The following is an 18,310-nucleotide window of genomic DNA, read 5'->3' as shown; positions in this document are numbered from 1 at the left end:
TCCTCACTACTGATAAATAATATAGAAACGAAAAGCTGTTGAATAATTAACATCATCGGTCCTCACAATAGTTTGACAGATTTTTTTTATGCAAATAACTGTGGGCATTAGCTGTATTTCTAAAACAACACATTGTTTTATTGAGATGAAAAGTAAAAACAGTTCTCATCTGATGGTTTCTTCATGAAAAACAATGCTGCTGCTTTACATAAATCTAACCAAAACATTAAAGAAAATTAGCCTTATAGTCAAAAACGTCACAGATAGCATATGTAGAATTGGGCCGATTTGACAACATTGATAGCTGGTATTTGCAAGTATAAAAATCACTGGACAGAAAGGTGAAGTACAGTCGGGAGAAGTATAAACTGAGATAATTAAAGACAGCATTATTAAAATATACACTAAAATATTACTCAACATATTTGTGAAACTGCAGGGACAAGGGGGTGTTGAATAATGGAAACTCTTTTCTTGAGTCTTGGGTCCTCCTCTACAAAACTTTGTACCGGCCTTTGCTTGTCGGCTGATAAGAATTTTGCTAAGGAGAGAAGGGAAAAAAAAATACCATTAATTGTTCATTATGTAGGGTCTGAAAAAATACTGGTATCCGGTCAAAATATATACTTACTAATCTGATGAGCTCTTCCTTAATTAGCCGGGTAATCTCTGTTTTGGCTTTCTGCACAGCCAGTTCATTTGCACCTAGAAAACAACAAAAACAATCAGCAAATTAACCTTTATTACAGAGAACATGACAAAACCATGAGGTAATTACCACTTAAAATGAAGAAAATTTGGATGTTACATGTGTAACAAAAGGGATCCAGGTTACCACGCCATACTCTCCCATCATTTAATCTCATTATTCTGAAAATTTTATTATCAGGAAAGTAAAACCAAAGTCACCATCACAAGAAACAGTTCATGGATATTATCAATAAAACATTGTGGGAGTGCATCAGCTGTGCAGGAAGCCTCTCTTTGAAGATCTCTCTTATTGTCCAGCACCAAGAGCACAGCAGAGGCGAGAAGAAACAGATGCTGATGGTAACAGTTAGGGCTGGCATGATACTAAAGTTTCAAATTCAATACCAATACTAAGGCTAGTGCTCAATACTCGATAATACTTCAGTATTATAGAGGGGGACACTCAATAAGAACACTACAAAAGTAACAACACAATCCAAAACAATCAATAAATATAAGAAAATATATTAACAGTTCAAAATAAATGCATTATGCCTTATTTTAGTTTTTTCTTACTCCATTACTTTAGTCTTGAACAGTGTTGTCAAGACTGTTTGCTTAATGTGGTGCAAAAAATACTAAACTAAAAAAAATATTTTAACTACTAGTTCAGAAATCACTAACAAGAGGACCGCGGCCCGGATTCGGACCCAGAACCTGTTCCAAATGGTCTCGGAGTTGAAATATAAAATCTGACGGGGTGCTTTTGCTTTAACTGGTGCAAATTTTGCAGTCTTCACTGTAGCGGTCAGGAAAAGCGCGGACCAATTGCATGTGAGGTAAGCCATCCCACGTGATGACAGGGAGATGCTGTAAGGGTGGGGCTGCCCACTGCAGTGCCTGTTTAAAATGAGTAGAGGTGGCTGGTATTTTCCGTGAACCGGCAAACACCAAAGTGCCATTTAAGTATAGATACCCATGGTAATATCTAACAAGATAGTACATTTAGAATAAATTAGTATCTTAGAATAGATTTTTTCACAACACTAGTACCAATATCCTGCAAAGCATGTTGCAGGTGACAGGACAGAAGTAGTCCAGACACAATACTTCTATGATACATACTCTCAATAGCCAAATAAATCTTGCGTTCTCCTTCTTTGGGTTCTTTGCCTGGAGGGAAATAGGTTCCCCTGATGGTGATGGCGGCCTCAGAGTATTCACCGATCCTTTGCAAAGCTTCTTTAGATGTCACCTTCCACCTGGCCGTCTGTGAGAACAGAAAAGGAATATTTTATCTTTTTTTGTTTATTATTATTTGCTGCATACAGAAAAGTACCCAGCAGTGTGTCAGTTCTGTTAAGAATTTGTTACTGTAAAAAAATAAATAAATAAAATAAAAAATAAAAAAACTCTTGGTACCTGTGCATTTCAATAAAAAGAAACGCTAAACAGTCAAACTTGATAACTTACAAGGGAAAAACCAGGAATTTGAGTTTTTTTTGGACTGTATTCCCATGAGAAATCTCTTGGATCATCAGGACCATAATATAACAACTAAGAGTCAGTCCTTGATAGTGGAGGCAGCAGACCAGAGCAGCACAGTTACTAAACCGTCAAAGAAATGTTGCTTCAGGAGCAAAAAGAGCAGACGGAAATATAAGAGAAATAATTTCTTGTTGCTGTGAGCGCGGGTTCAATCCCAAGGTCTCCCTGACCCACTTTCTCATCTTCTTGCTAAACAATAAAGGACACTAGAGCCCAAAGAATGTTAAAAATATTAGAAAATATGTGACCAACTATTCAGTTCATCAGAAAAATTTTAGCCCCATGCCAAGTCTAGTTGCCGTCCCCTGATTAACTTTGATTTGGTTTAAAGTTTCAACCTAGTTTCACCTCCAACTACAACAAAGAGATGGGTGTAGTGTGCCAACCGCTAAATCTCAACAAGATCCAGGATGTTTGGAGACTTATTTGACATAAATACGCAATCTAAAAATTAATCTAATTAGGGGCTTTGTAATTAATCTTGATTAATCAGTTTTAAACCGAATAACAGTAGCCTTAAAAAGCAACTTTTTTTATATCAATAGATTTTAATGGACAACTGAATCAAATAATAAACACAGACATTAATATTGTGAACTCAAGCTCTATTAATGTCTGAAAAAATGCATTTAATTGCATTTTAATTCAAAACAGTAGAAATGAAAATAGATGCTCTACTCTGATGCTGGGACTGATGCTCAGCGAGGACCTAACTTCCTGTCCGGTTCTACTGCGGCCCCCTTGACAGCGACAGCAAAGAGATCACAGAGCAGAGTAAAGCTTGTCACATACTCCAAGAGAAACAAGAACTTTGTTATTGCAGCAGGGTCTGTGTCTTTATGTGCAATGACTACCTGACCAGATTATTATATATTTAACGTGAAACTTCGTCGGTGGCAGGGCGAGGCTGTGCTTAAAATTCCAAATGTGATGCATTTTCGTACTTTCTCAGCACCAAAATCAGCTGTTCATTAGGTGTAATACGGAGACTAGTTCTTCCTCACAGTTTAAAGAAAACCTGGGGGAACCCTGGTGTTACGTTAACATACCGGACACCTGTTGTTCTGTGTGCCTTTCAGATTAAATGTTTGTTCTTGGTCTTTGATTTTATGAAATAAATTTCTAAATAAAAGCAACTTAAAGTCTTATGCAACTTATATGTTTTTTCCCTCTTCATGACACATTTTGTGACTGACGAGACTTAGTCCGGAAATTACTGTAAATTTAATTAACGCATTAAAGTCCCACCTCTAATATTTACATTATTTCATAAACACATTTTTATAAACATGACATTTTAAATTTGGGAGACATTGAATGAATAATGTTTGTCCGGCTGTGCTGTGTGACTGATAAAAAAAAAAAAAGCCCAAACATGTGAATGCAGCCGTTAGCTGTGTGCTGCTGACCTGAGGGAAGTCATTGATCTCCAGCTCCTCTTCATATCTCCTGACTGTCTCAGCTTGTTCGGCTGCCTGCCGCTCTTCCTCCAGCTTCTCCACGGGTGTGTAGTTAAGCTTGGCATTGATCTTCTCAGCCAGCTGCTCTGCAATGGTCTTGGCTGACACAGAGGGTGTCCTGATGGGCCCACCACGCAGGATGGCATTGGTAGCCTGCTGCATCACATCCTGTACACACAAAGAAAAGAAAATCTAGGTAATTTGCTGAATGTGTAGATTACATATTTTAAAAACATGAGCTGTCAGCTGGAAAGCTTGGGCCTTTTTATTGCCAAAGACGCAGGTGGAAACTCTTATTTTGATTACTAATAACATTGAGAATAGAGACAAAAGAACCACCTTGGAAGTGAAGTACCATCATCAACCTCAAGGTGGCAACAGAGGTTTGACGTACCTGAGCCTCAGCCCCCAAGTTTTTCTGAGCATTGATCTTGAGAGCCAGCCTTTTGGCCATTTCCAGTTTCTGGATGTTTCCAGCAGATGCAGGCGTGACTCCAGGCAGTCCTCCAGGAGCAGCTGCTGTAGCCGCAACAGCTCCGGCTGGACCAGCAGCCGCACCAGGAGCAGAGAGATCCTTCACCCGTTTCTTTGAATTAAACATGCTTTCGATTTGCTCCTCAATCTAAGGAAGGGAAATGTTTGAATAAATGATTGATGACCCTGTAAATATTAATGAATTCATATAACATTTTAAAATGACAAAGTTGGTGAAGGATTGCCAGACTTTTTAAATCTTGAAATCTAGAAAGAAATTAAAAAGTTACTTACATCCAAGGCTCCATCCTCGTCATCGGAGTCCTGCAATCCGAGAGCAGCTTTCTGCAGCTTCTTTCTCTCATTAGCCAAGGCATGCTCTGTCTCGTCAAACTTGAACCCTTTTCCTGAGAAGCCACTGCTGCTCTTAATGGTCTTACCCTCCTGCATGGATGGAAGTGCAGATAGGAAGAGAAACAGACAAAAAAAAAAAAAAAAAAAGGAATTTCATTTTCAGATAGAAAATTTCTAAAAAGCAGTTCATGTCTTTCCCTTCATATATTGTTAGATCCTTCTAGGCTGAACTCATAAACTCATATGAGAGCAACAAAGTTAAATAACTAAAAGTGAGGTTCAAAAAGCCAAGCTAGCAGCAGTAAATGTAAGGAATGAATTATTTTAGTTTACTTAAAAAAAATAAAAATTAAACAAAGTAAACAATGATATATCCAAGTCAGTGCTGCTAAAATCTAAGTTTGCATTGGGAAGCTTTATTTTACCGCTTTCTGTTGGTCTTTGAAGGAGCCCCAGAGCTGCTCCAGTTCTGGAGGGACGGGAGATCCTGATAGCTCCAAGGCCTTGATGATATCACCAGCGTAGCGAACCTGATCCTCAGTGATGAAAGTGTAAGCATAGCCCTGTGGAAGGAAGACGATAGAGAGAGTATCCTGCTGGTTAAGTCTTCTACTCCATTTCTAGTTATTCAGTAAGCTAGAAAATAAAAAACAAACAAGTCTAATTCAGTTTTTTAAGCAATCAAGGCATCAAGGCAAAGGACGCCAACAGACTGAACAAACTGATCAGGAACACACAGTCTGTTGTTGGCAGTAAACTGATCACCATGGAGGAGGTGGTGGAGGAAAGGATGCTGGCAAAGCTGCTGGCAATCATGGACAATCCCTCTCACCCCCTCCTCAAAACAAGCTAAAGAACAGCTTCAGCAACAGACTCATTCAACCAGCTACTCTAAGGAACGATACAGGAAATCCTTCCTCTACCTCTGTCAGAGCCACAATTTCACACCTGGTCTAACTCTGTCACCCTTTTTACTCTAAGTTCACATTGCAGTTATGTATCTTTGCATACCTTGCACATGCTCAATAAACGTATATATAGGCATACATGTATATTTAGGAAACATTTATATGTGTAAATATATTAGTATTAGGGCTGGGTGATTAGGCAAATTTTAATCTCAATTACGATCTAGGTTTTCAACAATCAAAAATTAAATGATCCGATTTTTTTTGCTCCTTCTCAGTTTACTCTTGTGCTGTTTTCAGGTGCAAATCGAGCACCACTGGCATTGCAGCGCTCTGCTGCAGACTCCTCCCACAGCCCAGACCGCTTTGCTTTTATTCAACGCAAGTTCCCATCACCTCTTAAGTTAGAGTGAAGAGTCTTGACTAAATAATCCACCAGCTCCCACAAAGACACAAAGCCACAAACATTATAAACAAACATAACTTTTGTTTCTCGCCAAAACAAAACCTACGTGGGACCTGGTGGAAAGAAACTAGTCTATTACCACAGACAACGCTTCAAGTGTCACACTGGCTGCCCGAACAGACAGATAAAAATCACATTATTTAAGTGAAAAAATGCATAATTGTATTAATTAACTGAGATCTCAATTTCAATCAAAATAATTGAGATTAATATTTTTGCCAGAATTGAGCAGCCCTAATTAGTATGATTATTAGGGTCCGAGCCATACAAAGTATGGCAAGGCCCTATTGTTTCTGCTATGTTTATTATTCTTCTCCTCCTTCTAAGCATTTCGAGGCCAAATTTGACCCCCTAAACACCCATGAAAAGTTGTGAAACTTGGCACACACATCAAGCCCGGTGAAAAATTTTATATTCTAAAGTCCGCATTGACTTCAATGCAAAATTGGCTCAACAGCGCCACCTACGGACACAAAAATTCCCCAAATGAATGGGGTCCCGAACGTCTACTTCAACATAGGAAGACGAAACTTGGCACACACGTGTAACATGCTGAGCCGACCAAAAAATTCAATAGAACACCTGTTGCCATGGCAACGGGGCGCCCGCCATCTTGGCGTGTGCGGCCATTTTTTTGCCATTTTTTGCACTTTACACACATCGTATTTGAACGAACTAGTCTGAGGGGATTCGTGCGACTGACTCCAAACTTGGTGGGAAGCTTCCTGACAAGTTGGGGACCAAAAATTGTTCAAATCTTTCTAATAGCAGAAAGCATGTTACCGTGGCAACCGACGGAAAATGACCTTCTCGCCATGAAACACGGTTTGCTCATATCTCCATGTAAATACATGGGATCTGCACCAAACTTCACAGTATTCATACTGGTGACACCCCAAGTGCAGCAAAGAAGTCAATCGAACAGCTGTTGCCATGACAACGGCGTGCCCGCCATCTTGGATTTCACTGCCATTTGAACGAACTAGTCTGAGGAGATTCGTGCAACTGACTCCACACTTAGTGGGAACCTTCCTGACAAGTTGGGGAACAAACGCTATTCAAATCTTTCTAATAGGAAAAAGCCTGTAACCGTGGCAACAGACCGAAAAAGCCTTCTCGCCATGAAACACGGATTGCTTATATCTCCACAGGAATAAATGGGAACGGCACCAAACTAGACAGTATTCACACACGTTGGGTCCTTAACGCATTACACCACCTGTTGTCAGGGAGACATCGGGTGGCGGGGTCCAGGCAGCTCGGACCCGATGGATGCCGCTTGCGGCTTTAATTATTATTACAGTTGCTGCTACCGTTATATACTGTCATTATTACACTGTTGCTTTACTATTGTTATCATCTCACAAGTACTTTTTCTATTTTTCCACTTCTGTATTTAATCCTATTGTATTTTTGTGTATTATACCGGACTGCTATGACAAGTTAATTTCCCCTCGGGGATGAACAGTCATCTGTCTATCTATCTAGACTGATGCACCACATGGTTCCCTCAAGTGACCGACCTTGTTGCCAGCTCTGCCTGTGCGTCCCGCCCTGTGGACGTAGTCCTCGTAGTGGTTGGGACAGCTGTAGTTGACCACCAGGATCAACTGCTTCACATCCAGACCTCTAGCTGCCACAGAGGTGGCCACCATCAGACGACATACTCCGTTCTTGAAATCATTGATGATGCTGTCTCTGTCGTACTGATCAATGCCTAAAAGGATGAAAAAATATGCCGCTAAATTTCAAGAGTCAATATGGATAATAAGTATGACTAATTACATAATGTTGGTGGTACTACATGAGTGACGGGAGGAAACAATAACATCAACTAAACGTTGTAAGTGACAGAATATAGGAAAATATTGACAAGAATCTGTATCAGAAGGAAGGAAATTTTGTTATTGGTGGGTGTTAAAAATGAGCTTATTTGTTTGTACAGAGTCCTTGGGTGCCCTAAAAGGCGCTTTAAATAAAATGTATTATTATTATTAATCCCTCAAGAAATGAAAAAAAATGCTTATATCATTTTCAGGGATTGAAATGTTTGGGCTGCACATCTCAGGAAAACATGTGATATACGATAACACTGTTGAAAGTTGTGATGAGAATATGACCTGCAATAAAAAAAATATTAAAGCTGATGCTTTGATGTTTTCTCATATATACAGAGCTCCACTGGCAAAACTCTAATGTACAGACGTCTTTATAGCTTGTGCTATAATAACACTGGTAGCGTGTTTTAGCTAACGTTAGATTTTAGTAACTCTTCTTCTTAATAAAAATCATTTGGTTTGAAACACAAACAGATCATGTAATATGGTTTCCTTCAACCTAAAGACTAGAGATAAAATAGAACATTGAGAGCCTTTGCAAAGGTCTGAAGATGTTTCTTTACCAACTTTTGATAAATTATGAAGAGATTCTTTTCATATTCCAGTGTGAAATAAAAGCAAAAGCAGTTTCTGTCAGAAGAAATAGTTTCAGTCATTAATGGACCGATGACTAATATAAAAAAGAAAAGAACTTTGATAATGCCATATAAGATGCCCTCGTCAGTAACGGTGGACCATTACCTACTGTCATCAGTCCAGATATTCACAGCCTTGTCAGCAGATACGAGCTGATTAGGAGTCACAATAGGACTCTGGCAGCAGAGATTGAACATGTGTCCCCTGGTGTTTTGTACAAGTATTCGACATGTCCTGCACAGTACCCGTGTTTGCTGTGTGTCATCACTCTTCTAACCAAAGACGCTCAAAATAGCTGACGTGCTGTTCTGTTTCGCCACACATTTTTCTGTATCCACATTTTCCTCGCTTCTCTCATTACCTTCCACCATCAACACGCTCACTTCATGTGCTCTAGTGCCTCAGCTAGAGCACGTCTAGACCGCGAGCCCAACTTATGTTTTGAAATACAAAACGCTATTATCCCAAGTCTTTTCCAAAATTATTCTTCCTTAAATAAATAAATAGTTTATAATGTGAAATAAAGTGTCCCTGGATGTTGATGTTATGTTCACCAAGTTTTGCCGTCTCGCCCATAAAGCGGTGTGGCTCGACCATCTGTGACACCGAGACTGTATGGTGACAGCCAACCTGCCCTCTGTGAAACAGGCAGCATATGAGCAGAGGGCTGAAATCAGTAGCCTAGCCGTACATAAGGGTTTGTGGTGTTAGAGCCAATCAAAAGCAGAGTAGGGCGGGCATTTGTAACAAAGCAGCTAGCAAAAAAACTCAACAAATCCAGTGTCATGTCCCCCACTAGGCCTGATGCATTTGAACTTCTGTTTTTGACCTGAAGTTAAATAAAAAAAAAGTCAGGTGTTCGTTCGTGTTGACCGTTTTTCTTTCTTGTCATTCTGAATTTTCTCCAGAATGTAGTGAATTTATATTAAAATATTTAATTAAGTCATTTGTAATATTTTTGTTGTTATTGTCATAGTTTTGTATGTTGTTTGTAAATGAAAAAAATACAGTAAAAAAGTTTGATCAATACATGTGTGAATTTTTCTGGACCTCTGGTCTTCAATGGAGAGTAGATACGGACCTTTGGAAAATAAGGTTGAGAATCCCTGGTCTACATGGAGCAGGTATCCAGACCATAAGAGTCCATCTGATTTGCCATTGATACGCACAGAACATGAATGTTCAGCAGCGTTTGGAACAGCGTCACATCACTTCCTTAAAATATGCAAATAGGGGCTAACACTTATCGCAGTTTAGGCAGTTGTTGCAATATGTTTATCTCAAAGACTAATATCGCAATAAAGGTAAATTTTTTATATATTGTGCAGCCCTAATTTAAATTTTCTCATACAAGAAACTGTAACTTGGTACCTCCATGTAAAGATAGGCAGGGGTACGATGCTTTCATCAGGTCTTTGAGCAGTCCATCTGCATGCTCCTGTTTATCCACAAAGATTATGACAGATCCCTTCTCTTGGTAGTGTCCCAAAATCTCCAGCAGCTTCAGGAACTTTTTATCCTCATCAATCACCAGCTACAAGAAAAAAAAAAAAGAAAAATGAGAAAGTCGATTTTAAATTTTTTTTTTAAAAAGGACAAATTTTTTTTAAAGTACAAAAATTTAAATGCAACCTGGTGAGAACTGGAGTGAATCTAACTGAACAAAGAAACCAAATGTGTTCATCAGATAATTTATTTCAGAGACACAGAGATAAAACAAAGACTATTTACCACATGTTGCTCCACATCAGAGCAGACGACGCTGCGACCTCCCACCTGCACCTCAATGGGTTTCGAAAGGATCCTGCGAGCCAGGGCCTCCATGGCTCTGGGGAAGGTAGCTGAGAACATGACCGTCTGACGGTCGGGACGTACGTTGTCCACAATACGCATCACCTAGTGGAGGAAGCAGATGTGAATTTCTGTCATTTTTTTTCTCACCTTTGAGCTTAAGAAACCAATGCTGCTGTAACCTTTTCAGAATGTGGGTAAATGTGGGCGACACCAACCTGTGGCTCGAAGCCCATGTCAAACATCCTGTCTGCTTCATCCAACACCACGTATGTAACTCTGCGCAGGTTGGTTACCCGGCCTACACATCAAGGAAGAGGAGCAAGAGGAAATTAGTCCACTTTGAGAAGAGTTGGGGTCTAACAAACAGCTTGCCTTCTTCAAAAAAATAATTAAACTAATCTGATAAACACAGAAAGCCCCTTTCAGGATAGGACTACATGCGATTACTTAATGCCTGTTTATTTTAAAACATTTTTTTAAGGCCAGGGTCTTTTTGTTTTTATTCCTTTTTTTATTTCTTTGCATTTTAGACTGTTCATTGCTTTGCTTGACACTGGTCTTGCGTACCATCTCAGGGACATGAGGGACCTGTAAAAGTCAGAAAACAGCCTCAAGATACAATACAAGAGATGGAGCCCCATCAAGCATTATCTGATCGAGCGCCTTTTCACCTACAAGGGAAACATATTACAGATTACCTCGCATGTGTGGAAACAACAGAGAACACCCTTCTTTTATTAAAACTGCTCAGGAAATGACAGTACCAGCATATGTAACAGTTTCTGAACACATTTCCAGCATTCCCACAAGACACAAGAGCTCCATCTTAGAAGTGATTAGTGAGGCAGATGAAGTATTACAGGTGCAAACAGATTAAATAATACTTCCTCAAACAGCTGAAACACATTCTCATTTAAAAAGTAAAAATTACAAACCTAACCAGCTTAAATTCCTGGTATGATACCATCAGGCATTATTACTGCTCTTGGATTGGAGACTGAGGAACAGTGGAAGCAGCACCAGCTTCACCTACCTGTACATTCCCTGATCTTCAGGAAACACATCCCTGTCTTGTCGTTATGACTGATCCCAAAAGTGTCAAATAATGTCAACAGTTTAGTAGATGGTACTGCTTTGGATCATTACACACACTGTAACATTGAATCCATTTGATGTTATTATAAAAAAAAGGCATCTAAAGTTCTCATTTGCATAAACATCCTATTAAAGAAATCCAATAATTAAGGTGGCAGGGTGAACTCACCGCTGTTGGCCCCCAACATGTCAATCATTCTTCCTGGGGTGCACACAATGATCTCAGCTCCTCTCTTCAGCTCAGCAATCTGCAATCCAACAACACCAAGCGACAGCAACAATGAAAGGTTATGAAAATGTGTTTAATAGAACAATCGTTTCATTTTAGATATATTACAAATAAGTAATTAAGTGAATAAGTTGCTGCTTGGCCTGTCAACATATAACATATAAAGTTAACTCCAAAAGGACGCTTCAGTTTATAAACACCACTCAATGACCCCTAGAGTTTCATCTGTTTTCTTTCTCTTTGCTCGACTGCCGACTACATTTAATTTTGTTCCACTGTGAGATTTGCATAGCACAGGAGCTCTACAACTAAAAACCAGACATTTCTTTGTTTAAGGCTGATAGTTAATACAGAACAGGAAGGCAAATTTACCAGCAGCCTAGCTGGAAGTTTCAGTTTGTTTAGACTGAAAGAAATCATTACAGGTTCAACTCTGTGCTCATTCAAACTGAAAAATACAGGTTTATCTAGAGACTAAAGTCCTTAAAAATTCAGTAGATAAAAAAGTTTTCAGATTTTAACTTGACAACAAATCAGAAAAATTCTCATTGCAGCTTTAGTCTCTACAACAGCTGAAGTGGTTCAATCCCAGCCAATAAATAATTTAGATTTCATCCAATAAAAGAAACCATAGGACGACGGGCAGTTTTAGATGATAAATCATAGCATTACTAGAAAACTCAAGGACCGCTGATGTTAGGGATAGTTTAGTTATACTGCCATAGGCTTAGATTGCTGAGGGACGTTTCATGATACACTGAGCACTTCCTTACTTTTTCACCTTTCTGCTCTTTATTTTCCATGTAGAAATCTATGACAGTACTGCCAGCATTGATTTGTATGTCTCTTCTCTCTGGGCAGATAGCCTTGGCTAAAAGTCAAGTGCCCATTGATTCCTCTGTCCTGGCTTCTCCACCTCCAACCAGTAGAGGCAGATGTCCGAGTCAAGTTCTACTAGAGGTTTTCAATCATGTCTAAAGGGATTTTTTTTCTTTCCACTGTCACCCTCCACCCCGTGCATGCTCAGGGTGGGGGAATGAATGGGGGACTAGATTTGATGCAATCTATTAGTTTTCCTTAGCCAGGCAATTATATTTTAGGAACCCGGCTCATTTGAACAGTTACTATAAATTGGACTAATGTGGATTTATTTTAATTAGATCAAAATTAATCCAATAATTGGCTTGAATTGAGATTATGTCTATAAAGTGTCTTGAGATGACTGTCACAAAGTGGTGCTATGTGAATAAAGCTGATTTGAATTGAAACTGAATTGCGTTGCATCTGATTGAAACATTTCTGAACAGCCAGATAACTAACAGGTTTTAAATTTTACATGGAAATTAAATGATCAGGCAGGATTATTTTGACTATTCTTACCTGCTCGCTGATGCCTGTGCCACCATAAACACAAACCACCCTGAGTCCCAGTGCTTTGGAAAACTTCTTGCACTCCTTTGTGATCTGCAGAGCCAGCTCTCTGGTCGGAGTCATGATTACAGCTGTGACAGTAGAAGAAAAACAAAACACACTCCATCTTTTATCACTTTAATGAAAGATACTTTATAAATCTCAGAGGAAAATCATTAAAATGCATTATTTAAACACTCTGATAATATAGTTTGACACAGTGGAGTTACCAAGAGCATCACTCGTGTTCAACTGACTTTAATGACTCTAAGAATTGCTTATTAACCATAGAAGCATTAGAAGTCAACTGCTTGCCATTAAACAGAGGAAATGGGCTCTATTAGCATTCATTAAAACTTTTCATCATTCATATTCCTTATATTAAGTATAAAATGGTCAAATCCTCACAGATGGGTCCCTCTGACTCCTCCAGGGGTCTCTGATCCATGATGTGTCGAAACATGGGCAGCAGGAACGCTATGGTTTTTCCACTGCCGGTCTTAGCAATCCCGATGAGATCTCGGCCCGACATGATGGCAGGGATGGCCTGAGCCTGGATGGGCGTGGGTTTTTCATAGCTGTGCCTGGTTATATTTGAGGGGAAAATATAAATGTGTTGTTGTGACCTCTCATCAGAATTGCTAGTCATACACAAAGAAATTGACAAAAAAAATGGACAAACTAAACAGGATATGATTGTTTATGCTTCTAAATGGTCTAACGATTACGAATATGTCTCGACTGGAGCTGCTTTCTTCTTCATAAATGCAAAAATATGCCTTATATACAAAAGTTAATCATTTTTACGATCTTTTCTTGAAATGGACCATATGGCTTTCTACTGCAAGGTAAAAGACCTTCATGATGCCGCATTCAAGTGGTATAATCTATCCAATAAAGAGACATAATATCAACTCACTTCTTCAGAGCACTGAGGATCTTCATTGACACCCCACACTGTACCCAAGTCTTGATGGGTTTGGGACAACCCTTCCCTTTGACGGTAATGCCTTCCAGTTCAAGCCTGTGTGCATTCACTTCTGTATTTATTTAAAAAACAATCACAACACATAAAAAAGGATTTTTGATGGGTAATACAGGAAGACAGAAAAATAAATCTGAACAGAACAAGGCCGTTGCTCAAGGAATAGACGTGTATGTGTTTTAGAGAGTAAACTTTGTTTGCTAGTTTAAGAGCTGGAAACAGATCCCAGCCGAGCACCGACATCAGCCTCCTACACCAGCAGAAATATCACAGTAAATGCTGACATTAATATACCAAAGCTTCCAAATGTAAATGAGATTTATTCTGTTCTGTTATTTAAAGAATGTTTAGTTCACTGACCCTCTGTTGTCATCTTGGCCAGTTCAGGCACCTCCACATAAAAGTTTTTGCGGTATGACTCATATTGGATCTTCCCATGGTCAACAGGCTCCAGGATCTTCCTCTGTTTGGTCTGGAAGCCTGTCAGAGCTGTCTGCAGGTCAACCTCCTCCTCCTCTGATGAGTACTGTCAAAACACACAGCAGCAGTTAGCAAGGAAACACTGTGGGATTTTTTTATTTAATTTTTTTTGCTTCCAAGAAGAAGGAGAAGATATAAACACACCTCCATTGCATCCTGATCATTTTCCATCAGCTCACCCTTCTTCTTGTGCGTGTGGGGTCCTTTTTTGGTTTTAACAACTGTCACCACTTTGGTTACTGTCATTTGTCCTTTCTGTTGAGGAGAAAACATGGCTATCATTTAGCAGGAGATGAAGAAAACATCTGGCTCATCCCAAGCAGACGTGAAGCGTGATGAGAACAGACAGTGGAGCAACAAAACAGCAACATCTGGAAAATAGTGTCAAGTTTTTACAGCTCATAGTTTTAGACAGCAGTGGGGAAAAAAATCCTTGCTAACATAATTTATGACTTCTGTATTTTGTTGTCTTTATTCCCACCTTATCGTTTCCTTTCATGGCTCCCATGTTGAACTTCTTCACCTCCTGTTTGACCTCCTCCATGTAGGCGTCCAGAGGATCCACTTCGTCCTCTTCTGCCTGCTGCTCCATGGGAGTCTCCTCCTTCTTCCCTTCCTCTTTCTCCTCCTCCTTCATATCCTGCTCTTTGCCTTCCCCTTTCACATCCCCATCATCATCGTCGTCTCCCTCCATCAAAGCTGAACCATCTTCATCATCATCTGAAACGAAGAGCCGATAATAGCTATGATAAAACAGCACATGCTGGCTAAGTGACTGCTTCAGTAAGAAAAGTATGTTCATCAAACAAAAAACTAATTTAAACAACAAAATATTTATTGAATAATTATTAAGAAATGTTCCTTTATATTTAGATATTATCCAGTTTTCATCCTCACCATCATCATCCTCAAGGCTCCATTTCTTGCCCTGTTTCATCTCCTCAAGTTCTTTCTTGATCTCGCCAATATTTTCAATAGCCTTCTTCCTCTGCTCTTCTCTCCATTTCTCCACTCGCTCCTTCCTCTTCCTCATTTCCTCCTCCAGTTTGTTCTGGTCAAAGTCTTGCTGCAGAGACATAAATGACATGAGAAATATTCTGTTTGTTCTTTGTGGTGACAATGTTATCCAAGTTGCTCGTTTGAAACACAGAGGCAGTTCAAAGCTCTTTACGAATCTTAGAAAAACTGAAATTATAGAACTTACATCCTCAACCTTCTCATCTTCTTTCTCCTCTTTAATCTTTTTCTTCTCAGACACAGGATCGAGGCAGTCTTTTTCTTTGCTCTTCGCCCTGCAAGAAAAATAAAAATTTAAATAGCTTTGAGGAAAAACAGACCTGGGGCCTCATTTCTAAACCTGTGCGTTGCAAAGCAAACTACAGGTGGCGTCTGCAGCGCAAAACAGAAATGAGGTGCAATTCAACTTTCAGATAAAAGCCTGCGCACACACGTCCTAAGCTTGTTTCCGTTTATAAATCAGAATCAACTAACGCAGGCACCCGTGAGCCTTCCCGCGCCCACATGGTGGCTATAAAAGGTCAGGTGAATGCCGATGATACATATTCACATCATTTCCATGATGGCCCGGGAGGGAAAAAGAGGGAAGCAGCAGAATTTTTCGGGGAGTAGGACTGAGATCCTGATGGACCACCCTGACAAACATAAAAATGTTTAACTGGTGGGCCGTGGGCATTACTTGTGTCAGCAGGACAGATTAGTGGTAGCAGGTGGCAGATGCTGTCATCGCCGTGTCAGAAGGGAAGACGCGCCAGAGGCACCGGAACGTGTGGATGGATATCTCAGCCAGTAGGGCATCCGTCCATCATGCGGGAGTTCGAAGTTCGAATCCCCCAGGGGTAAACAGTAACACCTTCCAGCTGGGGCCTTAAGCAAGACGCTACAGCCCACAGTAAATCGCTTTGGAGAAAAGCTTCTGCTAAATGACAGTAATGATAATGGAAATCCTGCAGGTGCAGAGGGACACGATCACTGCTGTTAACAATGTGGCCAAAGAGTTGTGGGAAATGGGGACTGTCTTGATACAAATTGGGACAACAATTAAAAAAGGATTGTGTTAAGATTAAATAAATAAAGGAAATCCACCTCTTGTGTGTTTCATAAGTGTTGCATCACTTCTAGACGCTGCAGTCTGTCCCACTCAGCTGGATCTCAGACTAAATGACCGAAGTTTACTTTTCGCATTTTCTTTTACTGACAAATGTTGGCAGCAGACTCTCCACCTCATTATCTCCTTGATTTTATTCTGTACCGTTGGTGTCGCAGTTTCCCATTTTCCCAGATTTTGTGCGTACGCCATGGTCAGAGTTTGTGTGGCGGTAGAAACATTCTCCCGCCAAGTTTGGTGTTTATAAATCCCAAAAGTTGACTATATTTGGTGTACGCTGGGTTTTGTACCTAGGCCAGATTTATATATGAGGCCCCTGGTCTTTGTCTGCAAACGAGAAACCTACCTGAAGTTGTTTTAATCTACACAAATTAATGTGACTGTATCACTATGTGCTTCTAAAAGTTCACTCCAAAAGGATGCTTCAGTTTATCAACAACATTCAATGACCTTTAGGGTTTTTCGGTCACCAAGCTAACAGTTCCATCATAAGAGATTTCCTCACTTTTCATCAGTTTTCTTGCTCTTTGCTGGACTGCCGGATCGGGATCTGCGGGCTCGGCTCCTGCTGCCTGACCTCTTTCTGTCACGGCTTCTGGTCCTCCTCCTCTCTCTGCTCCTGGAGCGCCTGGACAACAAAAGCAATTAGAAGAAAACATACATTAGACATATCAAAATTTAGTCAATTTCATGATCCTAACTACTGTTAAACGCTACACACTTGTTAGAAAGTAAAAGATAAACTACTTGTAAAATCAGCTGTAGTTTTTTTTGTTTGTTTTTTTTTGTTTGTTTTTTTTTTTAACGGTGATTTTAAGTGAATTAAATGACACATTATTAAATTTTAATTAGTTTATATAAGAAGCCGTACTGAATACTGTAGATGTGCTCTGTGTTCTCACGAGAACCAAAATGGTCATCAAGTCTCAGTAAAGAAATTCTAAACCTATTTCTTGTCAGCATGCATACAACACATACCTGGCTCGTTTTCTGTCCCTGGATCGAGACCTCCGGCGGTCCCGGCTCCGCGACCTCTCTCTCCTGCTTCGATCTCGGTCGTCTTTTTTGGAGCGTTTATCCGGGGAGCGACTTTTTGATCGGCTGCCTGACCGCCCCCGAGACGCCGAACGCTTTCTGTAATGTCTGTGAATCGATAGATAGGACTATCATGTTAACTGTCAGTGTAAAACTTATAAACTCGTCATAATTCACAACAATTTGAGATGAACTGTTAGGTAATGTGCAACATATGCTTAGCTATGATGCTAATGTTAGCAATTCAAATTTAAACAGTTTATGAAAGACAGTGGTTAAAGTCGACTCGACCGACAACAAAATCCCCAAATGAACCCCTTCTCCTGGACATACCTCGATTCACGACCCATCCCGACCCCACGAAGTTAAATATAGCAAAAAAAAGACAAAAAGTAGTTAGCACACAGCAGCAACGTCTGAAAGTCTGTATGTGTCGTTGCACCTACGAAAGAAACATGCGACACTTCAAGCTATTAACTGGGAGTTAGAACAGAGCGCCACCCCGCGGTGGGAGGTCAGAAAGGGCAGAGTTATACAGCTGTGGTCTATATACTGTTACTTAATCTCTTTTCATGTTGTTATATTTTTTCAAAATATATTTTTTACTCCATAAAGTATGAAAGTGTAATTCGACGAAGACGTGAGAATGGCAATTGTAAAAGAAAAGAAAAAAAAGAAACACACACACACACACACACACACACACACATATATATATATATATATATATATATATATATATATATATATATATATATATATATATATATATATATATATATA

General features: G+C 39.7%; 1 protein-coding gene across 1 annotated transcript; it reads right to left on the bottom strand.

Annotated features, from left to right (window-relative positions):
- Positions 1-112: 112 nt before the first annotated feature.
- Positions 113-17,986, bottom strand: ddx46 (DEAD (Asp-Glu-Ala-Asp) box polypeptide 46). Its single transcript, XM_042007693.1, has 23 exons — positions 17,861-17,986; positions 17,471-17,635; positions 16,998-17,120; positions 15,572-15,659; positions 15,265-15,433; positions 14,849-15,087; positions 14,512-14,622; positions 14,248-14,413; positions 13,822-13,942; positions 13,311-13,486; positions 12,873-12,994; positions 11,433-11,511; positions 10,384-10,466; positions 10,106-10,270; positions 9,746-9,908; positions 7,424-7,617; positions 4,952-5,089; positions 4,467-4,616; positions 4,093-4,320; positions 3,648-3,866; positions 1,816-1,960; positions 632-705; positions 113-541 (listed from the first exon to the last, which is right to left on the bottom strand). The coding sequence occupies exons 1-23, from the start codon at positions 17,875-17,877 to the stop codon at positions 494-496; spliced, it is 3,183 nt and encodes a 1,060-aa protein (XP_041863627.1). The 5' UTR covers positions 17,878-17,986; the 3' UTR covers positions 113-493.
- Positions 17,987-18,310: the final 324 nt, after the last annotated feature.

This window comes from Melanotaenia boesemani, chromosome 15, assembly GCF_017639745.1.
Source record: "Melanotaenia boesemani isolate fMelBoe1 chromosome 15, fMelBoe1.pri, whole genome shotgun sequence".
Lineage (NCBI taxonomy): Eukaryota > Metazoa > Chordata > Actinopteri > Atheriniformes > Melanotaeniidae > Melanotaenia > Melanotaenia boesemani.
This window is presented reverse-complemented; position numbering and strand designations above follow the sequence as displayed.

Bases quoted from the DNA above. Each gene is read 5' to 3' on its own strand.
- ddx46 (XM_042007693.1), bottom strand. The intron at 15,088-15,264 runs GTGAGGATGAAA...TCTTCGTTTCAG, and splicing joins GAGCCTTGAGGATGATGATG to ATGATGATGAAGATGGTTCA. The intron at 9,909-10,105 runs GTAAATAGTCTT...TTTTTCTTGTAG, and splicing joins CTGATGTGGAGCAACATGTG to CTGGTGATTGATGAGGATAA.